This window comes from Carcharhinus amblyrhynchos, chromosome 14, assembly GCF_965287045.1.
Source record: "Carcharhinus amblyrhynchos chromosome 14, sCarAmb.v2.hapA, whole genome shotgun sequence".
In the NCBI taxonomy this organism is placed as follows: Eukaryota; Metazoa; Chordata; class Chondrichthyes; order Carcharhiniformes; family Carcharhinidae; genus Carcharhinus; species Carcharhinus amblyrhynchos.
Window position 1 is genome coordinate 60,578,956 of NC_137337.1, and position 20,895 is coordinate 60,599,850.

General features: G+C 41.3%; 1 protein-coding gene across 4 annotated transcripts in view; it reads right to left on the reverse strand.

Annotated features, from left to right (window-relative positions):
* Positions 1-20,895, reverse strand: part of ino80 (INO80 complex ATPase subunit) — a 210,204-nt gene that overhangs the window by 131,393 nt on the left and 57,916 nt on the right. For all 4 annotated transcript variants that reach the window (XM_080202971.1, XM_080202972.1, XM_080202970.1 and 1 more), the window contains exons 6-10: positions 20,623-20,743; positions 16,665-16,873; positions 16,518-16,571; positions 15,810-16,013; positions 9,973-10,168 (exon numbers count right to left, since the gene is read on the reverse strand). In XM_080202971.1, coding sequence (XP_080059097.1) covers positions 9,973-10,168; positions 15,810-16,013; positions 16,518-16,571; positions 16,665-16,873; positions 20,623-20,743 — 784 coding nt within the window. The remainder of the gene's footprint in view (positions 1-9,972; positions 10,169-15,809; positions 16,014-16,517; positions 16,572-16,664; positions 16,874-20,622; positions 20,744-20,895) is intronic.

Below are 20,895 nucleotides of genomic sequence, written 5' to 3' on the forward strand. Positions count from 1 at the left end.
TCTGCCATGAGGGACCTTGTCAAAGGTCTTACTGAAGTCCATGTAGATAACATCCACTGCCCTTCTCTCAATCATCTTCATCACTTCCTCAAAAAATGATCAAGTTCATGAGACATGATCTCCCCTTCACAAAACCATGTTGTCTCTCACTAATACGTCCACTTATTTCCAAGTGGGAATAAATCCTGTCTCGAAGAATCCTTTCCAATAATTTCCCTACCACTGATGTAAGGCTCACCGGCCTGTAATTACCTGGATTACTCTTGCTACCCTTCTTAAACAAAGAAACTTTGGCTATTCTCCAATCCTCTGAGACGTCTCCTGTAGCCAGTGAGGATACAAAAAGTTCTCTCAAGGCCCCAGTAATTTCCTCCCTTGCCTCTCTCAATATTCTGAGGCATATACCATCAGGTCCTGGGGACTTGTCTACCTAATGTTTCTCAAGAACTGCAATACCACCTCCTTTTTGATCTCAACACGACTCAAACTATCTACACACCCTTTCCCAAACTCCTCATCCACCAAGTCCTTCTCTTTGGTGAATGCTGACGCAAAGTATTCAATTAATATCTCATCCATTTCCTCTGGCTCCATGCATAGATTCCCTCTCTTGTCTTTGAGTGGGACAACCATCTCCCTGGTTATCCTCTTGCTCTTTATATAAATGTATAAAAAGCCTTGGGATTTTCTTTAATCCTGCTGGCCAATGCTTTTTTGTGAACCCTTCAAGCCCTCCTTACTCCTTGCTTAAGTTTCTTTCCACTTTACTTGTATTTACTTGCTTTGTGTGTTCCCAGCTCCCTAGCTTTGACAAAAGCTTCCTTTTTTCCTTTGACTAGGCTTATATTATCTCATTATCCAAGGTTCCCAAAACTTGCCATATTTATGCATTAAATCTTTTGGCGATTCTTGGGTTTTACAATGATGCATGTAAAAGTTTAATACAGCATCGCACCTTTGACCCAGGGACACTCTATTCAGTATCATATAGCCAGCAAGTCTTCAGAACAAATTTGGCGGGGGGGGTGGTAAAAAGCACACGGAAAGAGAGAAGAAAAAAGTGTATTGGGAAGAAAGATGCAATTTACCTTTCCCAGTTTTTGTATCAGAGTGAAGAGTTCAGAAATAGGAGCAGCAAATGTAATGCAGTCGAATATGGATTTGGAACGCATGCACATAAATAAAGTTGGAAAGCATCAAGCACAAGCCTCTAAATCACCAAATGATATACTAACAATAATAGACTTGGTGGAGAAGAATAGCAGAAAGAACAAACAAAAGAAAATTTGGGAATTTTAATATTCTTGGTGATTAGGTATTAGGATAGATCGAGAAATATACAAGGAGGAGCTGGGGAGTAGCTACATCGATCAAAGCACCCATTATTATGCTAGAGGGAACGATGGATGTGAGGGATCAAAGACAGAACATATTTGATTAGGGTTAAGAAACAACAGGTCACTGAATGATGGGAAGGAAACAGAGGCGCAAACTTGCAGGTATTTTATAGGAAAGGTGGACATGATAATGGGCACCTTCAATGATGCCAATAGAAACTGGGATAGTAACAATATAAAGAGGAAAGAGGAATAAATTCCTGAAATGTATTCCTAGTACACCAAGCAAAGTAGTCATCCTGGGTATGGAGGAGGAGGGGAGAGTGGAGCATGTTTCAGTAGGGGCATAAATGGGGAACAGTGAACACAATATCAGGTTATAGTCATGGAAAAGGACAAGGTGCAACGAAGCATAAAAATACTTCAACCGGAGGAGGGTTAGCAGTAATCCAAAATGAAAATCATGCCCAAGTGGACTGAAATAAAATTTAATAGGCAAAACAGTAATTAACAATGGGAGACTTACAAAAAGGAGATGGCTCAGGTATAGGATGGACTCATTTGTGAACAGGGGAAAAGAAAAGTGTCCATGGATGACGAAAGATTTGGGAGTTAAAAGGAAACAGAAAAAGGCAGCTGACAATTGTAAAGTTCTGAATGCAGTAAAGAACTAAGCTAAATATATAAAATACAAAGGAGAAATAAAGACAGCAATGAAGGACAGGCTGAGGCTTTGAGAAAAGATCAAGTTTCCAATATACAAAAGGAAACCCAAAAGTTTTAAAAACAGAAATTCCAAAAAGTTAGTCAAAGTGTAGGACACTAAAAAGAGGCTGAGAGCATAGCTGAGACATCAAGTAAGTGTTCGGGAACTGTCTTCACAAGACAAGTAGCAAATAGGCGGAAGCAGTGGTGACATTGGATAGGATAAAAAGAGATAGGGAAGATGCATTTAAAACGTCTGCAGTCCTCAAAGTTGAAAAGTTACCAGATTCAAATAGGATACATCCTAAGTTATGAAGGAAGAAAGAATGCAAATCGTTCTGGCCACAAGCTCCAAACCTTCATGAATATGAGAGTGATGCCAGAGGCTCGCAAATATTATACCCCTGTTTAAAAAGGGGAGAGGTATCAATGGACCAGTGCGCCAAACATCGATACTTTTGGACACAGTAATATAGTACAAAATTAATTTGCATTTGGAAAATATGGGCTAATAAATGAAAGTCAGCAATTTGTTATAAGCAAATCACACTTATTTGATGGAATTCTTTGATAGTCGAGGACATTAAGAACATAAGAAATAGGAGGAGTAGGCCATCTGGCCCTTCGAGCCTGCCCCGCCATTCAATAAGATCATGGCTGATCTGTTGTGGCTCAGTTCCACATTCCCGCCCTCTCCCCATAACCCTTAATCCCCTCTCTTATCAAAAACCCATCAACCCGCGTCTTAAAAATATTTAGCGAGGTAGCCTCCACCACTTCAACGGGCAGAGAATTCCAGAGATTCACCACCCTTTGAGTGAAGAAGTTCCTCCTCAACTCCGTTCTAAACCACCCCCCCTTTATCTTGAGGCTGCGCCCTCTAGTCCTACTGTTCTTTGAGCGGGAAGAGTCTTTCCACCTCTATCCCATCCATCCCATTCATCATCTTGTACGTCTCAATAAGATCTCCCCTCATCTTGTACGTCTCAATAAGATCTCCCCTCATTCTTCTAAACTCTAACGAGTACAAGCCTAGTTTATTCAGCCTCTCCTCATAGCTCAACCCTCTCAACTCCGGCATCAGCCTAGTAAACCTCCTCTGCACTCCCTCCAAGGCCAAAATATCCTTGCGTAAGTACAGCGCCCAAAACTGCACACAGTACTCCAGCTGCGGCCTCACCAATGCCCTATATAGCCACAGCAAGGCCTCCCTACTTTTATATTCAATCCCCCTCGCTATGAAGGCCAGCATCCCATTCGCCTTCCTGACCACCTGCTGTACCTGCAAGCTGGGTTTTTGCGACTCATGCACAAGGGCCCCGAGGTCCCTCTGCACCGTCGCCTGCTGCAGTTTTTCGCCACGTAAGTAATCATCCTTCCTACCATTATTCCTACCAAAGTGGACCACCTCGCACTTGCCAACATTAAATTCCATTTGCCATTTCCTGGCCCATTCGCCCAGCCTTTCTAGATTCCTCTGCAGACTCTGCACACCCTCCGCACAATTTGCCGTTCCTCCAATCTTGGTGTCATCAGCAAATTTCGACACCATACACTCGGTTCCCTCCTCCAGATCATCTATATAAATGGTAAATAGCTGAGGCCCCAGCACCGACCCCTGAGGCACTCCGCTAGTCACCAACTGCCAATCCGAATAGCACCCATTGACCCCCACTCTCTGCCTCCTATTTGACAACCAATCCTCTATCCACGCTCACACCCTACCCCCAACTCCATGCCCCCTGACCTTCTGCAATAACCTCTTGTGAGGTACCTTGTCAAATGCCTTCTGAAAATCAAGAAAGACCACATCCACCGGCTCTCCTCTATCCACTGCCCTAGACACATCCTCATAGAACTCCAGTAAATTCGTCAGACACGACTTCCCCTTAATGAAACCGTGCTGTGTCTGCTCTATCAAGCAATTCCCCTCAAGATGCCTCGCTATTTCCTCCTTGATGACGGATTCTAACATTTTACCTACAACAGATGTTAAACTAACCGCCCTATAATTCCCCGCCTTTTGCCTGGCACCCTTCTTAAACAACGGCGTAACATTAGCCGTTTTCCAATCTTCCGGCACTTCCCCGGAATCCAGCGACGTCTGGAAAATAACCACCAAGGCATCCACTATCACCTCCGCCATTTCTTTCAGAACCCTCGGATGCATTCCATCCGGTCCTGGGGACTTGTCCACAATCAGCCCCTCCAGTCTGTCGAGCACCGCCTCTCTAGTAACAGTAATGTCATCGAGACCCTCCAGTCCTACCACCTTTCCATCTCTAACACCCGGCAAATTATTCACGTCCTCCTCCGTGAAGACCGAAACAAAAAAGTTATTTAAGACCTCAGCCATTTCCCCATCCCCTACCACTAAGTCCCCCTTAGTGCAGTGATATTGTGTATGTAGTTCCAAGAGGTGTTTGAAATAAATAACACATAATGGAACTGCTAGCAAAATTGAAGTCCACAGATTAAAGAGACAGTGGACATTTGGATACAAAGCTGGATAAAGGGACAAAAAGCAGAGTGTAAATTACATTTGGGGCGCATGGCTATTTTTGATACGTTAGTGACAAGAACTTAAGTATACAGGGCATAATTTCCCATTTGAAGATAATTTAAAACTTGAAATGGTAATAGACTAAGGAGAATCTAACAAGACTGGTGAAAAAGACAGTTAAAGGGCAGAAGGAATTAACACAGATATATGAGCTGATACGTTTTGGCAGGAAGAATGAGGAGATGCAGTATGGGCTAAACGGTACAATTTTAAAAAAGGGTGCAGAAAAGACAGCAGGGGCTCCAAGTACACAATTCTATGAATGTGGTAGGATAAATTTGAGAAGGATATTAACAAAGCATCTTTGATTCTGAGCTTCACTATTAGATATCAAATACAAATATGTTAGGTTATGTTAAACTATATAAATCACCACTTGCTCTTCAGCTGTAGTAGTGTTTTCAATTTTGGGCACCAAACTTCAAGGAGGCATCAGAGAAGATGCAGAGGTTTACCAAAATGCCATCAAGGTTAAGGAATTTCAATAATGTGGAGAAACTGAGGTTGTTTTCATCAAAGTGAGGAAGGTTAAGGAATTTGATAGAGGTGTTCAAAATAAATTAAGGAAATGCTGTTTCCAATGGCAGAAAGGCCAATAACAACAAGACACCAGATTTAATGCAATGGATCTAGAGACAACTTGAGATTTTCTTTCTGAAAACACTAAATCATTATAATCCAAAATGCTCTGCCCGAAAGGAAGGTGGAAGGTAATTTAGTAACATTCAAAATGTATTTTTTTATATATTCAATTTCCAAAGGGAAAAAAATCTCAGTAAAAACGATGGGGAAAGAACAAAGGCGTGGGATTCATTGGATAGCTTTATAAAAGAGCCAAAGAAGATATGATGGGTCTAATAGCTTCAGTGCATGAACTGTTCAAGGATATTGCTCCCCTTCACACGTATCAGTATCAACGCACGTTCAGTGATGACCAACAGTATAAGGCTGGTCTCTCATTTATTCAGTTCCTTTCGGATGTGTACTGTGAAATGGGACAAATTGGGCAAGACACATCATGTTCAGGCTCTGGGTTTTGATTGTTAATGACTGTGGATAGACTGGTATTTTTCACTGGTTTAGTATTATTATAGCCCAGCATCAAGACAACTTGTGTGCAGGGGTATAAAATCCCAGGTTGCACATTTTCTCCTTGTATTGTAATGCTCCAGTCTGTACCTGCCCAAACTATTTATTTTCTACAGCAAACATTGGTCTGCTTGTTGATGTGGTTCAAAGTGTCTGGAATGTGTTTTTTTTTTGCTGCTTGTTTCTATTGGCTCTGTAGAAGGACAGCCAGGAATGGGATCTCTATGGAGGTTTGTCTCCCTTTGCCAACCCCTTAGGCTCCCAGAAAATCTGAAAACAATGCACAGAAAACCTAGGCAGGCCAAAACAATTAGTAAAATGTTTGATGCTCTCATGTCTGTTTAATCTAACTATCTCTAGCAGAGGGGCTGGAAATTTTGTCCCAAATTCTTGGCAACTCATTGATGTAAAGAGCAAAAAACTGGTGGAATTCAACTAGGGGCAAAGGAATAAATTGTATAACTTTATATACTCCCATTTTGGAACTTAGCTGCTATCCAGCAGCAATGTGTGTTCACAATATGGATGAGTCAGACCATACGGTGTGCATAGGTAGGTTGCAGACCAAATGAATTGTGACAATGTATTGTAACATTATAATAATGACAACCTGGTTAATAATGCACTGACAGATGACTCAAATGAACATTTGGTCTGGTTTGGAGACACAGACAAGGAGGACTCGAGCTCAATCCCTGTCTGGAATTAGTTGGGCTGATCTTCCACCTCAGCTACAACTTCACATTTGACTCCTATATCCTTTGATTGCCTTTGTGAGGGACTAGACCCTCACCCTGTATAATTTTAAAAAAACAGAAAAGCACATTACTATCTTTAAAACAAATTCAAACTGGACAAGGATTTAAAATGACTGAATCTATGTCTATGACCCAAACAAAAGAAATACCTGGCAGTATCAAAGCAGCACCCATTGTTATCCCTGAACAGCCATTAACAACCCCCAATGGATTGCCCAGTCCAAATTCAAAGAGCTATAAAAGGCCATTTGCATTTTCATAAACCAGACTGGCCAACTGGAGTCCATCTGTCTGCTAAAATAAAAGATCAGCCCCTGCAATCTTGCTTTCAATTCCTAATGGTTGAGACATTTAACAATCTTGGGCATCCACACAAGAATACAAAGTCTGTGAAGTGGGGAATCACATGACATCAATTTCTGGACTGTACTGGCTCTCTGAACTGCAAAGTCTATTGGCTTTTAAAAAAAAACAGACTAACAGTGTCACAGACAAGAATCTCTGGCACAGGTTGGACACCTAGACCCAACAGCTCTGCTTCTGATGAAAATTCTGTACCAACCCTATAAGACTGATTCTTCTCTACATTCCTATCTCATTGTGTGATGTCAACACCATCTGAAAAGTAAATTATACAGCTTCATTTTCAGTTCACTGGCCTTTGTGAAGCAATATCTCATTGGTCTTTGACTTTGGAATCCGTATGAAACAATGTTTAGTTTCTCTGCTGTCTCGGCACTGTAAATTTTTTTCTATATCCCTTTATTTTGCTGTATGAATGCAAAGGTGGGGGGGGCAAGAAACACTGCAAACCCTCTTTAGAGCTTTGAGTGTCTGCAAATAAACTAACCCTTTCAGTTCACCCTATCCTGAGTTTGCTGTAGAATTAAAAGAAAATTGGATTGTGCCAAAAAAAGCATCCACAGCACTTTGCAGCAGGGAATTCAAAAGTTCAGAATCTTCAAGTGGAGAAATTTATCATCTCAATCCAAAATAACCAATTACTTATGAGACTGTCCATCTTCGTTCTAGACTCTCCAAGTCAGGGGAAACAGCTCTTTGCAAGTACCTACCTTGTTCAACCCCTTAAGAATTTTATTTGTTTCAACGAAATCACCTTTCAATCTTTTAAGCTCCAGGGAACATAGGCCCAAACTAATTAATCATCTTTTAGGACAATTCTTCATCACAAGAATCAGTTCAGTGAATTTTCAATGTACTTCCCCAAAGCTAAGTATAATCCTTCCTTTGGTAAGGAGGCCAAACTAAATGTATAAATTCCTTTATAATAAAGGCTCTCCTAATAAAGGTTTATTGTATCTGCACGTTAACTTTCTATGATCTGTGCCCCCAAAGACATAACCTGTCTATAACCTTTTACAATCTGTCTCCCCGCAGCTTACTTTCCCACCTAAATTCTGTGATTGTAACGATGTATCAAACTTGACACAACACATTCAGTTCCTTGTTTATGCCATTGACAAAGTTTGTAAATAGGTGAGACACAAGCACCACTTGCAACATGAAAATTACCCATTTATTTCTACTTTCATCTTCTGTCTGTTAACAAATCTTCTAACCATGCTTACATATTATGCTCAATTCTATGAGGCCTAAAATTATGCAACAACCACTTAGGCAGCATCTTATCAAGGGTTTTTGAATATATAAATATACTACATCAGTTTGTTACCCAACATCCTCATTAAACTCCAAACCACTGTCAAGCAAAATTTCCCTTTCACAATTCCACATTCACTCTGCCAATTCTTAAGTGCCTTGTTACTCTCACCTAAAATATATGGATTCTAGTATTTTTCTTATATTTTGCCAATACTGCAACCTCCATGTACACAGCTTAGTCCCTCTGTACTAGGGTACTGAAACGGACAGGCCTTACCCAAAAATGCAGGATCTGTTAAGGTCAGATTTCCAAAGGCTCAGGTTCATTCACATGGCAGCAAATCAGCAACATCAGGATCAGAGGAGTTTCTAACATGGTGGCACAGGGAAGAGCTGACATGGGACAAAAAAGGATGGAGGGGTACAAGGACACTGGGCAATGGATCTTTCGTCGTCTTTGAAATAAAATCTCCATTTGAGTGCCATGGTGTGCTTTTTTTTTCCTGAGTCTGAGTGTTGGGATACTGTCAGTAAAAAACTCACCCACCAGAACAGAACAGGATATTGGAGATGTGACACTGAAACCCACTGGAGGCCATTTGCTCTTTAATCACAGGTGTATTAAAAGTAGTCAAAGCAGGTCACTCAGAATCTAAGTAATTTCCAGCTAACGATGCCATAAATCTTCCTTTGGTAGCATGCTTCACCAATCAAAAAGCAACTAATCATAAAACAAGGTGCATTATACAATTGGTCATTGAGTATAATTTCTTATGCAATTGTATCTTTTTTTAGTACGTGGAATTTTCTTCCCCAGAGAGCAGAGGTGAATGGGTCATTGAAGTTATTCAAGGCAGAGTTAATTATGATTTTTGATAAACAAGGGAGTCAAGAGTTGTGTGGGATGGGGGCAACCAGGAAGTTGAGATGAAACCATAACCATTTCAGCCATGTTTTCATTGAATGGCAGAGCAGGCTCAAATAGCCTACTCCTGTTTCTATGTTCCTTCGATTTAAAACTGGCTGTCTGAGTGAAACGTTATTTTTAAAAAATACTACATGGCTTCCCCTTTAAGTTCCTTTGTTTCTATCCTGCACATGTGGATTTTAATAAGAATATGCTTTTACAGATACTGCACTCCTTCCAGCACACCACTAATAAAGTTATTCTGTCATGTATGAGTGTAGACAACAAGAGCAATTTCCAGTTGTAGTCACTGAATGCTGAGACCTGCCTGAAAGGCGTTTTGATAAGATGCAGCACGATAGTACAGTGGTTAGCACTGCTGCCTCACAGCACCAGGGACCCGGGTTCGATTCCCGACTTGGGTCACTGTCTACATGGAGTTTGCATGCTTTCCTCATGTCTGCGTGAGTTTCCTCTGGGTGCTCCAGTTTCCTCCCACAGTCCAAAGATGTGTGGGTTAGGTGCATTGGCCATAGTAAATTGCCCCTTAGTATCAAGGAGACTAGCTAGGGTAAACATATAGGGTCATGGGGATACAGAGCATGTGGGATTGTGGTCAGCGCAGACTCAAATGAGTTGAAAGACCTCCTACATTGTAGTATTCTATGATGCTCTATTAGAGTCTCACTGAGAAAATGAAAGAAATGTAATCACATAAATAGAAGGAACATCTGAGACAGAAAGCAACAACTGCGGGAAAATGAATGCTTTCAAGCGAAAATGAGATGAGCATGGTTAAACCAAGGCTTCATCTTTCCTCACAGGTGAGGATAAAAGATCTCAGCACCATTTGAAGGGAAGCAGAGGAATTTTCAATTTGCTGGTCTATGTCCACACAAACACACAAAGGTGGCGGAAGCCTGGGGATTACAGAAACATACTGATTCACAGACATACACTTTCACTTTGAGTATTATAGCACTTTCTTACCATAATCCTCTTGACTGACATTAACCATCACTCCTCCTCCGATGTCAATCTGTCTGTACATCACACTGTCGTCCAGCTTCATCAAGATTTCCTCCTGCAGTGCATCATTCCCAGAAGCTCTTTTCCGGCTCATGAAGTGTGCATACAGCTCAGTTTGTGTGATTAAGAAGTTTAATTTTCGCTGCTGTCGCTTTGCCTAGGGTCAATAAAAGCAGGTCTAAGAGTTGTCTGGTGGAGGTGAGCAAGTATGAGGAACAAGTGAGTATAGGCTGCACAGAGGTGTAGTATCATGTGAAAAGGTGGAAGTTTCGAAGCAGTATGGCAGGTAAGCTGCATATTTCTTTTAAAAAAAAGCATCACCTGTTTATTTTGTAGATTTCTAGGCAAGTGGGTGTAGGACAATTAGGGCATTTTTGTACACAAAGCCTTCAGGGAGAAAAGGTTGGAAAATGAGTTATCCATTAGGTCGATTCCAGGTTTGAAGGGATCTTTTTAGGAGGAGAGGTTGAATAGGTGTTATTATACTCATTGGAGTTCAGAAGAATGAGAGACAACCTTATTGAGGCAGACAGGATTCTCAGGGGGGCTTGACAGGCTAAGAGCTACATTTCCTGTGGGGCAAGTCTGGGACCAGAGACACAAACTCAAAGCAAGAGGTGGCCTATTTAAGATATAGGTGGAAAGGAATTTTCTCAAAAAAGTGAATCTATGGAATTCTTTACTACAGAGGGCTGTGAAGGCCGAATTGATAGGCGTGTTCAAGGCTGATGTTTAGTCAGTATAGGAATCAAGGTTATGGGGATAAGGCAGGAAAGTAGAATTGAGGATTATTATTTCAGATCAGTCACAATCTCATTGAATGGCGGAGCAGATATGATTGGCCAAATGGCCTACCTCTGCTCCTGTCCCATCTCTTATGGTCTATTAACCCCAAAATCCTTTGAATGTTCCTTATAACTCTTCAATCTGCATGCTATTGTCACCCACAACTCCAGGTCCCTCTTCAAGTGTAGTCTTTAACTATACCCAGACAGGAGTGGAGACGTGTTCAGAATTTCTTAACTCAGTAATACTTTGACCAAACTGCAGGTTCTGTCATGAAGAATGTTCCCCCTCAGGTCAGCTGTCGAATAATTTATTTTAAATGTGTGCAAATTTCCACAAAATTCCCTTCATGCTTTCAACCAGACTGCAGTGGAACATGGCCAGCAAAACTGAGCCTTATGGAATTTCGATTGTGACCAGGGCCCCATTCAGCTCTACTCCCAACAACGATGCATAAGATTTCCACTTTTCCCTGCCTTGCCTTATGATCACATACAATTTAATTTTTTTTAACGAATTTCCTATGTGGCACTTTGGAATCAAGTAATCAATGCCCAAAAATATAGACAATTTGAAGAATTCTATCACATCAATGAGGTAAGGCATCCAGGAAACCCACAGAACTCTAAGCAATCTTAAATCATATCCCACATAATGCCCAACAGCAAAGTTCTTATAATGCATGTCAATACACAGGTTTGCAATTCCCAAGGTCTGATTTTTTCACTTAAGCAATGGTAACAAATAAACCTTTCCTCACTCCATTTGGAGCACTGCAGAAATTGGAGTAAGTGCGTCGAGTAGTTACCCACATAGAACCTCCCTTTGTGCTTAAGCATTCTTGGATAAACAGAATTAATTGTATGAATCTCAGGTCAAATGAGATCTAGAATACCATATTGAGTGCTATGCATCACATCACACTTCAGGAAGATTTCATCAATCTTGGAACAGTTATTGCACAGATTCACGAGAACAATACCAATGTTGAAAGGATTATATACGGGGATAAGTAACATCACTTCTACCCTATCAAATACAAAACCAAGTCTATTCCCTCTGGTTGGGAAAGTTAAGATCAAGAGGGGCAAAATCTTGAAATTAAAGTTCGCTTTATGCAGAGAGCAGTGGAAATCTGGAATTCTCACTAAAAAATTAATTTGGCTGGGAGTCAATTGAACATTTAAAAATCGTCATGGAATTAAGAAACCTTACAATGCAGAAGGCCATTCAGCCCATCAAGTCTGCACCAAAACCAATCCCAGGCCCTATTTCCAAAACCCCACATATTTACCCCATTGATCCATGTAACCTATACTCCTGGAACACTAGGGGCAAGTTTGCATGGCCAATGCGCCTAACCTGCATATCATTGTGGGAAGAAACTGGAGCACCCAGAGGAAACGTACACAGATATGGGAAGAACACGCAAATTCTACGCAGACAGTGACCCAAGTTGGGAATCAAAGACAGGACCCTGGAGCTGTGAGGCAGCAGCGCTAACAACTGTGCACTGAGCAGCCCCAAAACTGAACCCGATGGATTTTTACAACAAACAATGATTTCATGGTCATCATTAGACTCTAATTCCAGGTTTTTAATGATAGAACATAGAACATTACAGCACTTGATGGTGCACCCACCTGTGAAACAATCTAAAGCCCATCTAACCTACACTACTCCAATATCATCCATATGTTTATCCAATGACCATTTAAATAGCCTTAATGTTGGTGAGTCCACTACTGTTGCAGGCAGGACATTCCACACCCATACTAGTCTCTGCGTAAAGAACCTGCCTCTGACATCTGTCCTTTATCTATCACCCCTGAATTTAAAGCTATGTCCTCTCGTGCTAGCCATCAGTATCCAAGGATAAAGGCTCTCACTGTACACCCTATCTAATCCTCTGATCATTTGTACGCCTCTATTAAGTCACCTCTTAAACTTCTCTCTCTAACAAAAACATCCTCAAGTCCCTCAGCCTTTCCTCACAAGACCTTCCCACCATATCAGGATGTTGCCTGGTAAATCTCTGCAACTTTTCCAATGCTTCCACATCCTTCCTACAATGTGGCAAGCAGAACTGTAAGCAATACTCCAAGTGCAGATGCACCAGAGTTTTGTACAGCTACAACATGACCTCATGGCTCCAAAACTCAATCCCTCTACCAATAACAACTAACACATTGTGTGCCTTCTTAACAAACCTATCAACCTGGGTGCCAACTTTCAGGGATCTATGCACATGGACACCAAGATATCTCTGCTGATCCACACTACCAAGTATTTTACCATTAGCCCAGTACTCTGTATTCCTGTTACTCCTTCCAAAGTGAATCACGTCACAATTTTCCGTATTAAACTCCATTTGCCACCTGTCAGCCCAGCTCTGCAGCTTATCTACGTCCCTCTGTAACCTGCAACATCCTTCCGCACTGTCCACAACTCCACCAACTTTAGTGTCATCCGCAAATTTACTAACCAATCCTTCTACGCCCTCATCCAGGTCATTTATAAAAATGACAAACAGCAGTGGTCCTAAAACAGATCCCTGCAGTACACTACTATAACTGAACTCCAGGATGAACATTTCCCATCAACCACCACCCTCTGTCTTCTTACAGCTAACCAATTTCTGATCCAAACTGCTAAATCACCCTCAATCCCATGCCTCCGTATCTTCTGCAATAGCCTACCGTGGGGAATCCTTTCAAACGCTTTACTGAAATCCATATACACCAAATCAACTGCTTTACCCTCATCCACCTCTTTGGTCACCTTCTCAAAGGACTTTAAGATTCGTGAGGCACGACCTACCCTTCACAAAGCCTTATTGATTATCCCTAATCAAATTATTCCTTTCCAGATGACTATAAATCGTATCTCTTATAATCCTTTCCAAAACTTTGCCCACAACAGAAGTAAGGCTCACTGGTCTAGAATTACCAGGGTTTTTCTCTACACCCCTTCTTCAACAACGCGACAACATTTGCTATCCTCCAGTCACCTGGCACTATTTTTGTAGACAATGACGACCTAAAGATCAAAGCCAAAGGCTCTGCAATCTCCTCCCTAGCTTTCCAGAGAATCCTAGGATAAATTCCATCCGGCACAGGTGACTTATCTATTTTCATACTTTACAGAATTGGTAACACCTCCTCCTTATAAACCTCAATCCCATCTAGTTTCACAGCCTATATCTCACTATTCTCCTCAACAACACTGTCTTTTTCCTGTGTGAATACTGATGAAAAATATTCATTTAGCGCCTCTCCTATTTCTTCGGACTCCACGCATAACTTCCCACGACTGTCCTTGACTGGCCCTAATCTTACTCTAGTCATTCTCTTATTCCTGATATACAGATAGAAAGTTTTAGGGTTTTCTTTAATCCTACCTGCCAAAGACTTCAGGTACATAAGAACATAAGAAATAGGAGCAGGAGTAGGCCATCTAGCCCTTCGAGCCTGCCCCATCATTCAATAAGATCATGGCTGATCTGTCGTGGCTCAGTTCCACTTTCCCGCCCTCTCCCCATAACCCTTAATCCCCTCTCTTATCAAAAACCCATCAACCCGCGTCTTAAAAATATTTAGCGAGGCAGCCTCCACCACTTCAACAGGCAGAGAATTCCAGAGATTCACCACCCTTTGAGTGAAGAATTATACCCTTTGAGGTAGAATCCACTGCATGGAGTTTGCACGTTCTCCCCACGTCTGCGTAGGTTTCCTCCGGGAGGAATTTAAATTCAGGTTAAAAACCACCATGTGCTGGTGGTTTTCGACCTGAATCCTCAGAACATTACCCTGGGGCACTAATTCTATGCCAACTTCTCCTAAACAGACTTATCAGTCATTCTTGAAACCATTACCTAGTTATACAGAACTGGAGTTCTGCTGAAAAAAAAAAGACAAGCATTTGATCTTGCATTCATCAAGCCAGATTCGAGAATGCCAAATTTCAAAGGAAACAACAATTTATGCTGCATGAGAAGAGAGGTGTTGATTTGTGCTAAGTCAACTTTGATTGGTCGAGGCGATCATGAAAAGCGTACCAGGGAGTCAATGCCCCAATGCTTTCTGTTTATTTAAAACAGTACGATTTTTGGAAATATTCCTTTTGCCTGTAGCAGACAGATTTCTGCATATGGTTGTACGTAGCTTTATCAAGCTACAATGAGCTCAAATAGTCCAGCTGATAATCTTAACTTGATTGCTTAGCACTGTCGGAATTGGACAATATTTACTAATCAATCTGTTCAGCAAGGATTGTAAGGAATCCGAAACAAGGAAGAAAATTGGAGTCAAGATACAGATCAATCATGATTTAATTTAACAATGGAACAGGTTCAAGGAACTTCAAGACTAACTTGTGTTTTTATGTCCCGATTATAAATACTGCAATGAGACCATCGCTCAATCTTAAAAGTTGAAGGGAATACAAACCACATTTATGCAACCTGAACTCAATATGACTCTTTAGGCATTGGTATCATTCAGAAGGAGAACCAGATGGCATGGTGGCAATGGTTAGCACTGCTGCCTCACCGCGCCAGGAAGCCAGGTTGAATTCCAGCCTTGGATGGCTGTCTGTGTGAAGTTTGCACATTCTCCCCATGTCTGCAGGGGTTTCCTCCAGGTGCTGTAGTTTGCTCCTACACTCCAAAGGAGTGCACGTTAGATTGGTTGGCCATGCTAAATTACTTCTTAATGTCAGGGGGATTAACATGTGGGGTTACAGGGGTAGGGCATGGGTGGAATTGTTGTTGGTACAATCTCGATGAGTTGAATGGCCTTCTCCTGTACTGTAGGTATTCTACAATCCTATGATTTACTTGTTCTTGGTTTTGGAATCTGCTTGGTTAAAGGAATAGTCATTTACATTTCTCCAACCTAACTGGCCAGAGACCGTGCAAATAATGAACCTATTCTATCTCAGAAGCTCTTGCCTTCCTAACAATGCTCTATGCACTGTGAAATAATGGAAAATAACTCAAGAAAGACTCTAACCTCACGCATCTCTTCATCAAGTTTTCGCTGTTCCAGAGCCTCTTTCTCTGCCCGTTTCCGATGTTCCTTTTCAACCTTGTCATACTTTTTCCAGTACAACAGCATCTCTTTGGTTAGCCTTCGGGCCCGAGGCAGTGTTTCCTTACAGTTTTTTTGTGCCTGGATGGCAGCCCTCCGCACCTCTCGCATGCACTGGTGAGCCAGCTGGGGGACAGATACAAGATGTATATATCAAATATGCTCAATTGTTCAAGTTGGGGGATACTTTGTGCAGCACTATAGGCTGATAAACTCTCCCATCACTCTATCTAACCCAAAGAAGGTTGCACTCTTAATGCGTATGCATCAGAACTCTTTCCATCTCAAACTATCGAGACAGTCTCTAGCAACTAACCATTGACATCTTAGTCATTTTCTGTTACAGGATCATACAGTGCAATGTACTTCAGCCTGCATAAGCACTTAGTTATTAGAACTGCTGCTCCAATTTTGGCTTGCACTGTAATGAAAGCACTGCGCCCATTGATAAAGTTAATCTTTTCAATAACTTGAAAAAGATCAGAACGCTTTATGTCCCAAATCCACCCTCTGCCCCAAACATGAGTAGGCAGGGCCCCAGCGAACCGGCCCCAACTCACCCCCATCCCAGAAACTCAGTGTGCACAGCCCATTCATTTATCCAGAATTTTCAGTCCAAGTCTGACCTACCTTCTTAGTGTTGGTGAGGATCATGTTGCGTGCAGAGGACTTCTGCTTGTAGACCTGCAATAAAAAAAGTACAAGCCGTGTTTTAATCAGTTCCTCCTCGGCACAGTATACAAACTCAGCAAACCCTTGCAGCCAGCCAGTCTTCACCTTGGGAACTTCCTTTTTGGCAATACTGAGCCACACCTTGCGTCGTCGTGCATTCAACTGCTCTAAATTCAGATGCTTTTTCTTTGAACCTAGTGGAGGAGCATCATGGGAGAACTTGGCAAATATTTTCATCTCTGTCCTCCGTGGGGATTCTCCAGATGAGTGCTCCTCTTCACGTTTCTTCCTCTTCTTCACTTTCTTCAATTTGGCTGAGAAAAAGGAGATACAACAGTAAAGGATGTCATTTATCCTCTTGGATGTATACCATCCTATTCTGGTACAGCCCACCACCTCAAAATGACAAACAAGGAATTATTTTTAACTGTTTAAATAGAAACAACCCACTCAAGTCAAAATCCTACAAGTACTAAGCGCATAATTAAAAAGGTCATTTCTTTCTGATTTTAGTTTCCCTCATGCCTTCAGGTTAATTTCTACACCAACAATGCCAGATCTAGTTGGATTACATCAGTCACTGCTCCTCTGCCAAAAAAGTGTTCACCATCCCAGGATCATTATGACATGCAGAGATAACCCCAAGATTCTTTTCTGGCTTATTACACATCCCCTGAAACCACCCCTTGACCTACACCCTCCATCTTCATATCTAAGTAGTACACGGACCTCTTTGATATGATGATTGAGATCATGCACTCAGCAGACTTGGGAGTTTCCATCACCTCCTTTTGCCACCAAACCACGTTTTTCCTCTGCCCTGGCTTTGAACGCTCATCTTCTCTACCACTTTCCCTAATTCCTTTAAACTGCCAAACAATCAACTTCCCTCGCTATGTTAATCATTCCCTCTCCTCAGATACTACCCCCTTCCTTTCCAATCTGCTATCTCCTGCCCTCAAAGCAATCACTTCAAATCCTCTGTCCTTTCAGGACTGATGTAGTCTTCAGTGAGATTGTTCTATTATTGAGCAGATTTTTGATGAAAAAACCCACAGATGAAGCTAGACATGGAGAATGACAGACTGATTGTATTTAGAAAAACTGGATTTGCATTTTAATTGGGGAGGCCATTACTGTCTTCTATTAAGGAAGCCTGATATCTCTCGTCCTAGAATTCAAGCAGTTTTGTTAACTTCTGGTGATAAAGATGATTATTTGGAATCTGCATTGACAATTTGTACATCTAGTGCCACAAAAATTGAAAGTTGTACTGCAGGATGTTGGAATGGCTGATAATAAAAATGACAACCTTATTGAGCAAGTCCCAGCTCAGTGTGCTGTGTGTTAAATATTGAAGGACAACATCACGTCCTATTGAGTGTCTACTACTGGCCAGGGAATTTAGTGATGTAATTGGAATGGACTTTAAAGTATGGGACAAGGATTGTATTTTTTGGCTACACTTTGTAGATAAGGCAAATAGATTTGGCCTGTAATATATGGAAGGTGAAACACATTGCCAATAATGTCAGAGAAACATACAGGTACCAGATTAGGGATGCCAATGAAATTCCTGATGAATGACGGAAGGGAATTGTGAATGAGAAATTTAGGGCATGTGAAAATTTGAATTGCAGTTATGTATATTGGGGCTCAGGCCTGTTCAGCAACATCTTATGCAAGAGGAATCATGCAGTGATAGATGACATGTTGCATAAGGTACTTGAACATTCAGATGCAAGTTGAAAACTGCTTTGGTATGGTGAGAACATGCATACAATTCTTTACATACAGTTGGGGGCACAGTTATAATTGCTATACAAAAGAAATCTGAATTTGCTTTCAATGCTCAGGTGCTCCCCTGCTCTTGAAGGGGATACCTACTGTTAATGCTGATTTTTAGTTAAGGTAATTTGGCTTATTACAATGGGGCGGGCAGAGGAAACCAAAAGATCTAGGGAATGTTCCAGGCCGTGAAGGAAAATGTGAGATTGTTTAACTTGGGAATCAAATAATAAAAGTCTATTCTTCACAGGTCATCAGAATCATGAACATGGGGTGTGATAGACGGTGACAAAGCACCATGTGTCTCACATACTGAAGTGGGGCAGAGCCTAGAGGACAAGATATAATGGTTCTCGAGTTAGACAGCAATAGAGAGTGGGTTGTGAAGAACAGGAAGTGGCTGTTTTGTCCAGCAGTCAGCTGCCCAAAGTGGGTTTCCAGGTAGTGTATTGTCCAGCTGAACCAGATAACCATACGGATGCAAGAATAGAGGGATGGGCAGAAAAATCTCCTGGAACACAAAAATTGGCTGAATGTTCAGCATTGATACATGTTGATAACTTCCTGTGGAATGGCACTAGTGAATTTCAAGAGAGTTATTTACAAAATTAGGATAGACCTTAAGCTTCGAAGTCAGGCTAATGGATCCATGAAAAATATCGGATCAGAAATAAAACAGGACAAATCTGAAGTTACTTGAATCATATGAAAAATGTTTGGCCTATTGCAGTAAGTCAAGCCAAGTCTCCACAAAAAGATGTAACTGCTTCCAATGATGCGTCGGAGTAACTGCAAGGTCTGGTTGAGCAATTAAACTAGATCAGAAAGCAGAAGGCGCCAGATGCAAGTTTTGATGTTATTTAATTGAGTACAATAACAAAGCATCCCAAGGTCCAGGATATCTTACAGGCAAGCAAAACATTAAAAAAGTTTAAAGATGGAGAAATGTATATTCAAGTTTCTCTCTCTGGGTGACACTACGAATATAAAATCAATTTGTGTACAGTGAGGGTCTCAGCTTTATATTTTTCCTGGCTGAAAATGGGAAATGCTGTCCCTTGACTTGGGAACCAAGAAATTAAGGAAAGCAGTAAAGAGGATCCTGGCTGCAGAGACTCTTGAACTAGTGGGAGCAGTTGACATGGCAGTCTTTTGATCTAAAAGATTAGAGGAAATACTACATGGGGGAAAATGATGAAGGCAACATCCCAATAGATTGTTACAAATCGATCACTTTGGAATAATGAACATGCCACAAAGACTGAGTAAAAAGATTACACATTGATATTGCAAATTTAAAACAAACAGTGGAGACAAAGGAAATCCCTAAGCTCCAGTGGGTTGACACAAGCCATCAGTTAGTGGACTGTTTTATCAAAAGGAATGTTTATAGCGAAAAATTGTTGGACATATGAAGAGGACGACTTGGGATAAGAATTTTATTTCAAAAAGGCTGATTTATTTTTTCCTATCTTCAGATTTTTATTTTTCTGAAAAAGAAATGCACTAAACTTTTCTAAAATTGTGCTGCAATCAAATACATGCTTTCAGTTGGTAATTAAGCACAGCTGTCCCAAATTGAGGAATTGGGTAAGAGTATATAAACTAATTTACTCAGTGTCTGAGAGGAATTGGCGAGTCAGTGACTTTGCTTTGCTGTTTTGGAAACAAGGTACAGGCTAGCTTCAGACTCATTCTTCCTCAACAATCAGAATGAACAGACTTAGTTAAATTTTCATCTATTCAATGGGAAGGAAGTGGGAGAGACATCTGATCAGATCATTTCAATCTTATTAACAAAGAAATCCACGAGCTCCTTTCACTCATTCTTGGAGGCGAGGGTGGAGAGAGGTTTAAGATGACTTGCGGTTGAAAAAAGCAGCTTGCACCCCAAGATCCTAAAATAGTGAGCAGTTTTCACAAGTGAGAGCAGCATCATGTAATGCTTTGCAATTCTGCCCTTTGCCACTGATTCAAATCGCCCTTGATGGCTTCTATTTCAACTTGAACCACAGTTTTCAACTTCAAAGGCCTATATGACTCCGTGCAAAGCTTCCATCCCATAGCTGCCCCATCACAAGACTGCCTACTTCATCTCTCTAACATTGCCCAACTCCAAAACTGCCTCAACTTATTTGCTGAGGACACACAATTGGCAATCATGCAGTGAAGGCTTGGAGGTGAAGGGTCAAAGGAAACTGCACTAAGATATAACAAAGCACAAACAGAAAGGGCTGCAGGAAACCAAAAAAAGTTCAATAGAATTGCCACTCACCCTTCATTTTTTTCTCCTCTTTCTTCTTTTTCCTGCTGGGGCCCAGAACATGCCGTTGCTGCTCATAGAAATGATCATGCGTGGAAAGTAGGCCGGTGCTGTAGTACTGGTACTGCTGGAGCTGGGGGGCATATATAAACTCAATAACATCTTGGTGGAGATACTCCCAATAACAGCATTACTTCAGCCGTATCATGGACACACGTCAAATTAACACTCCAACACATTTAGAGTTGGGCAGAGAATGGTGGCAGTGAGCTGAAGAGGCGAAAA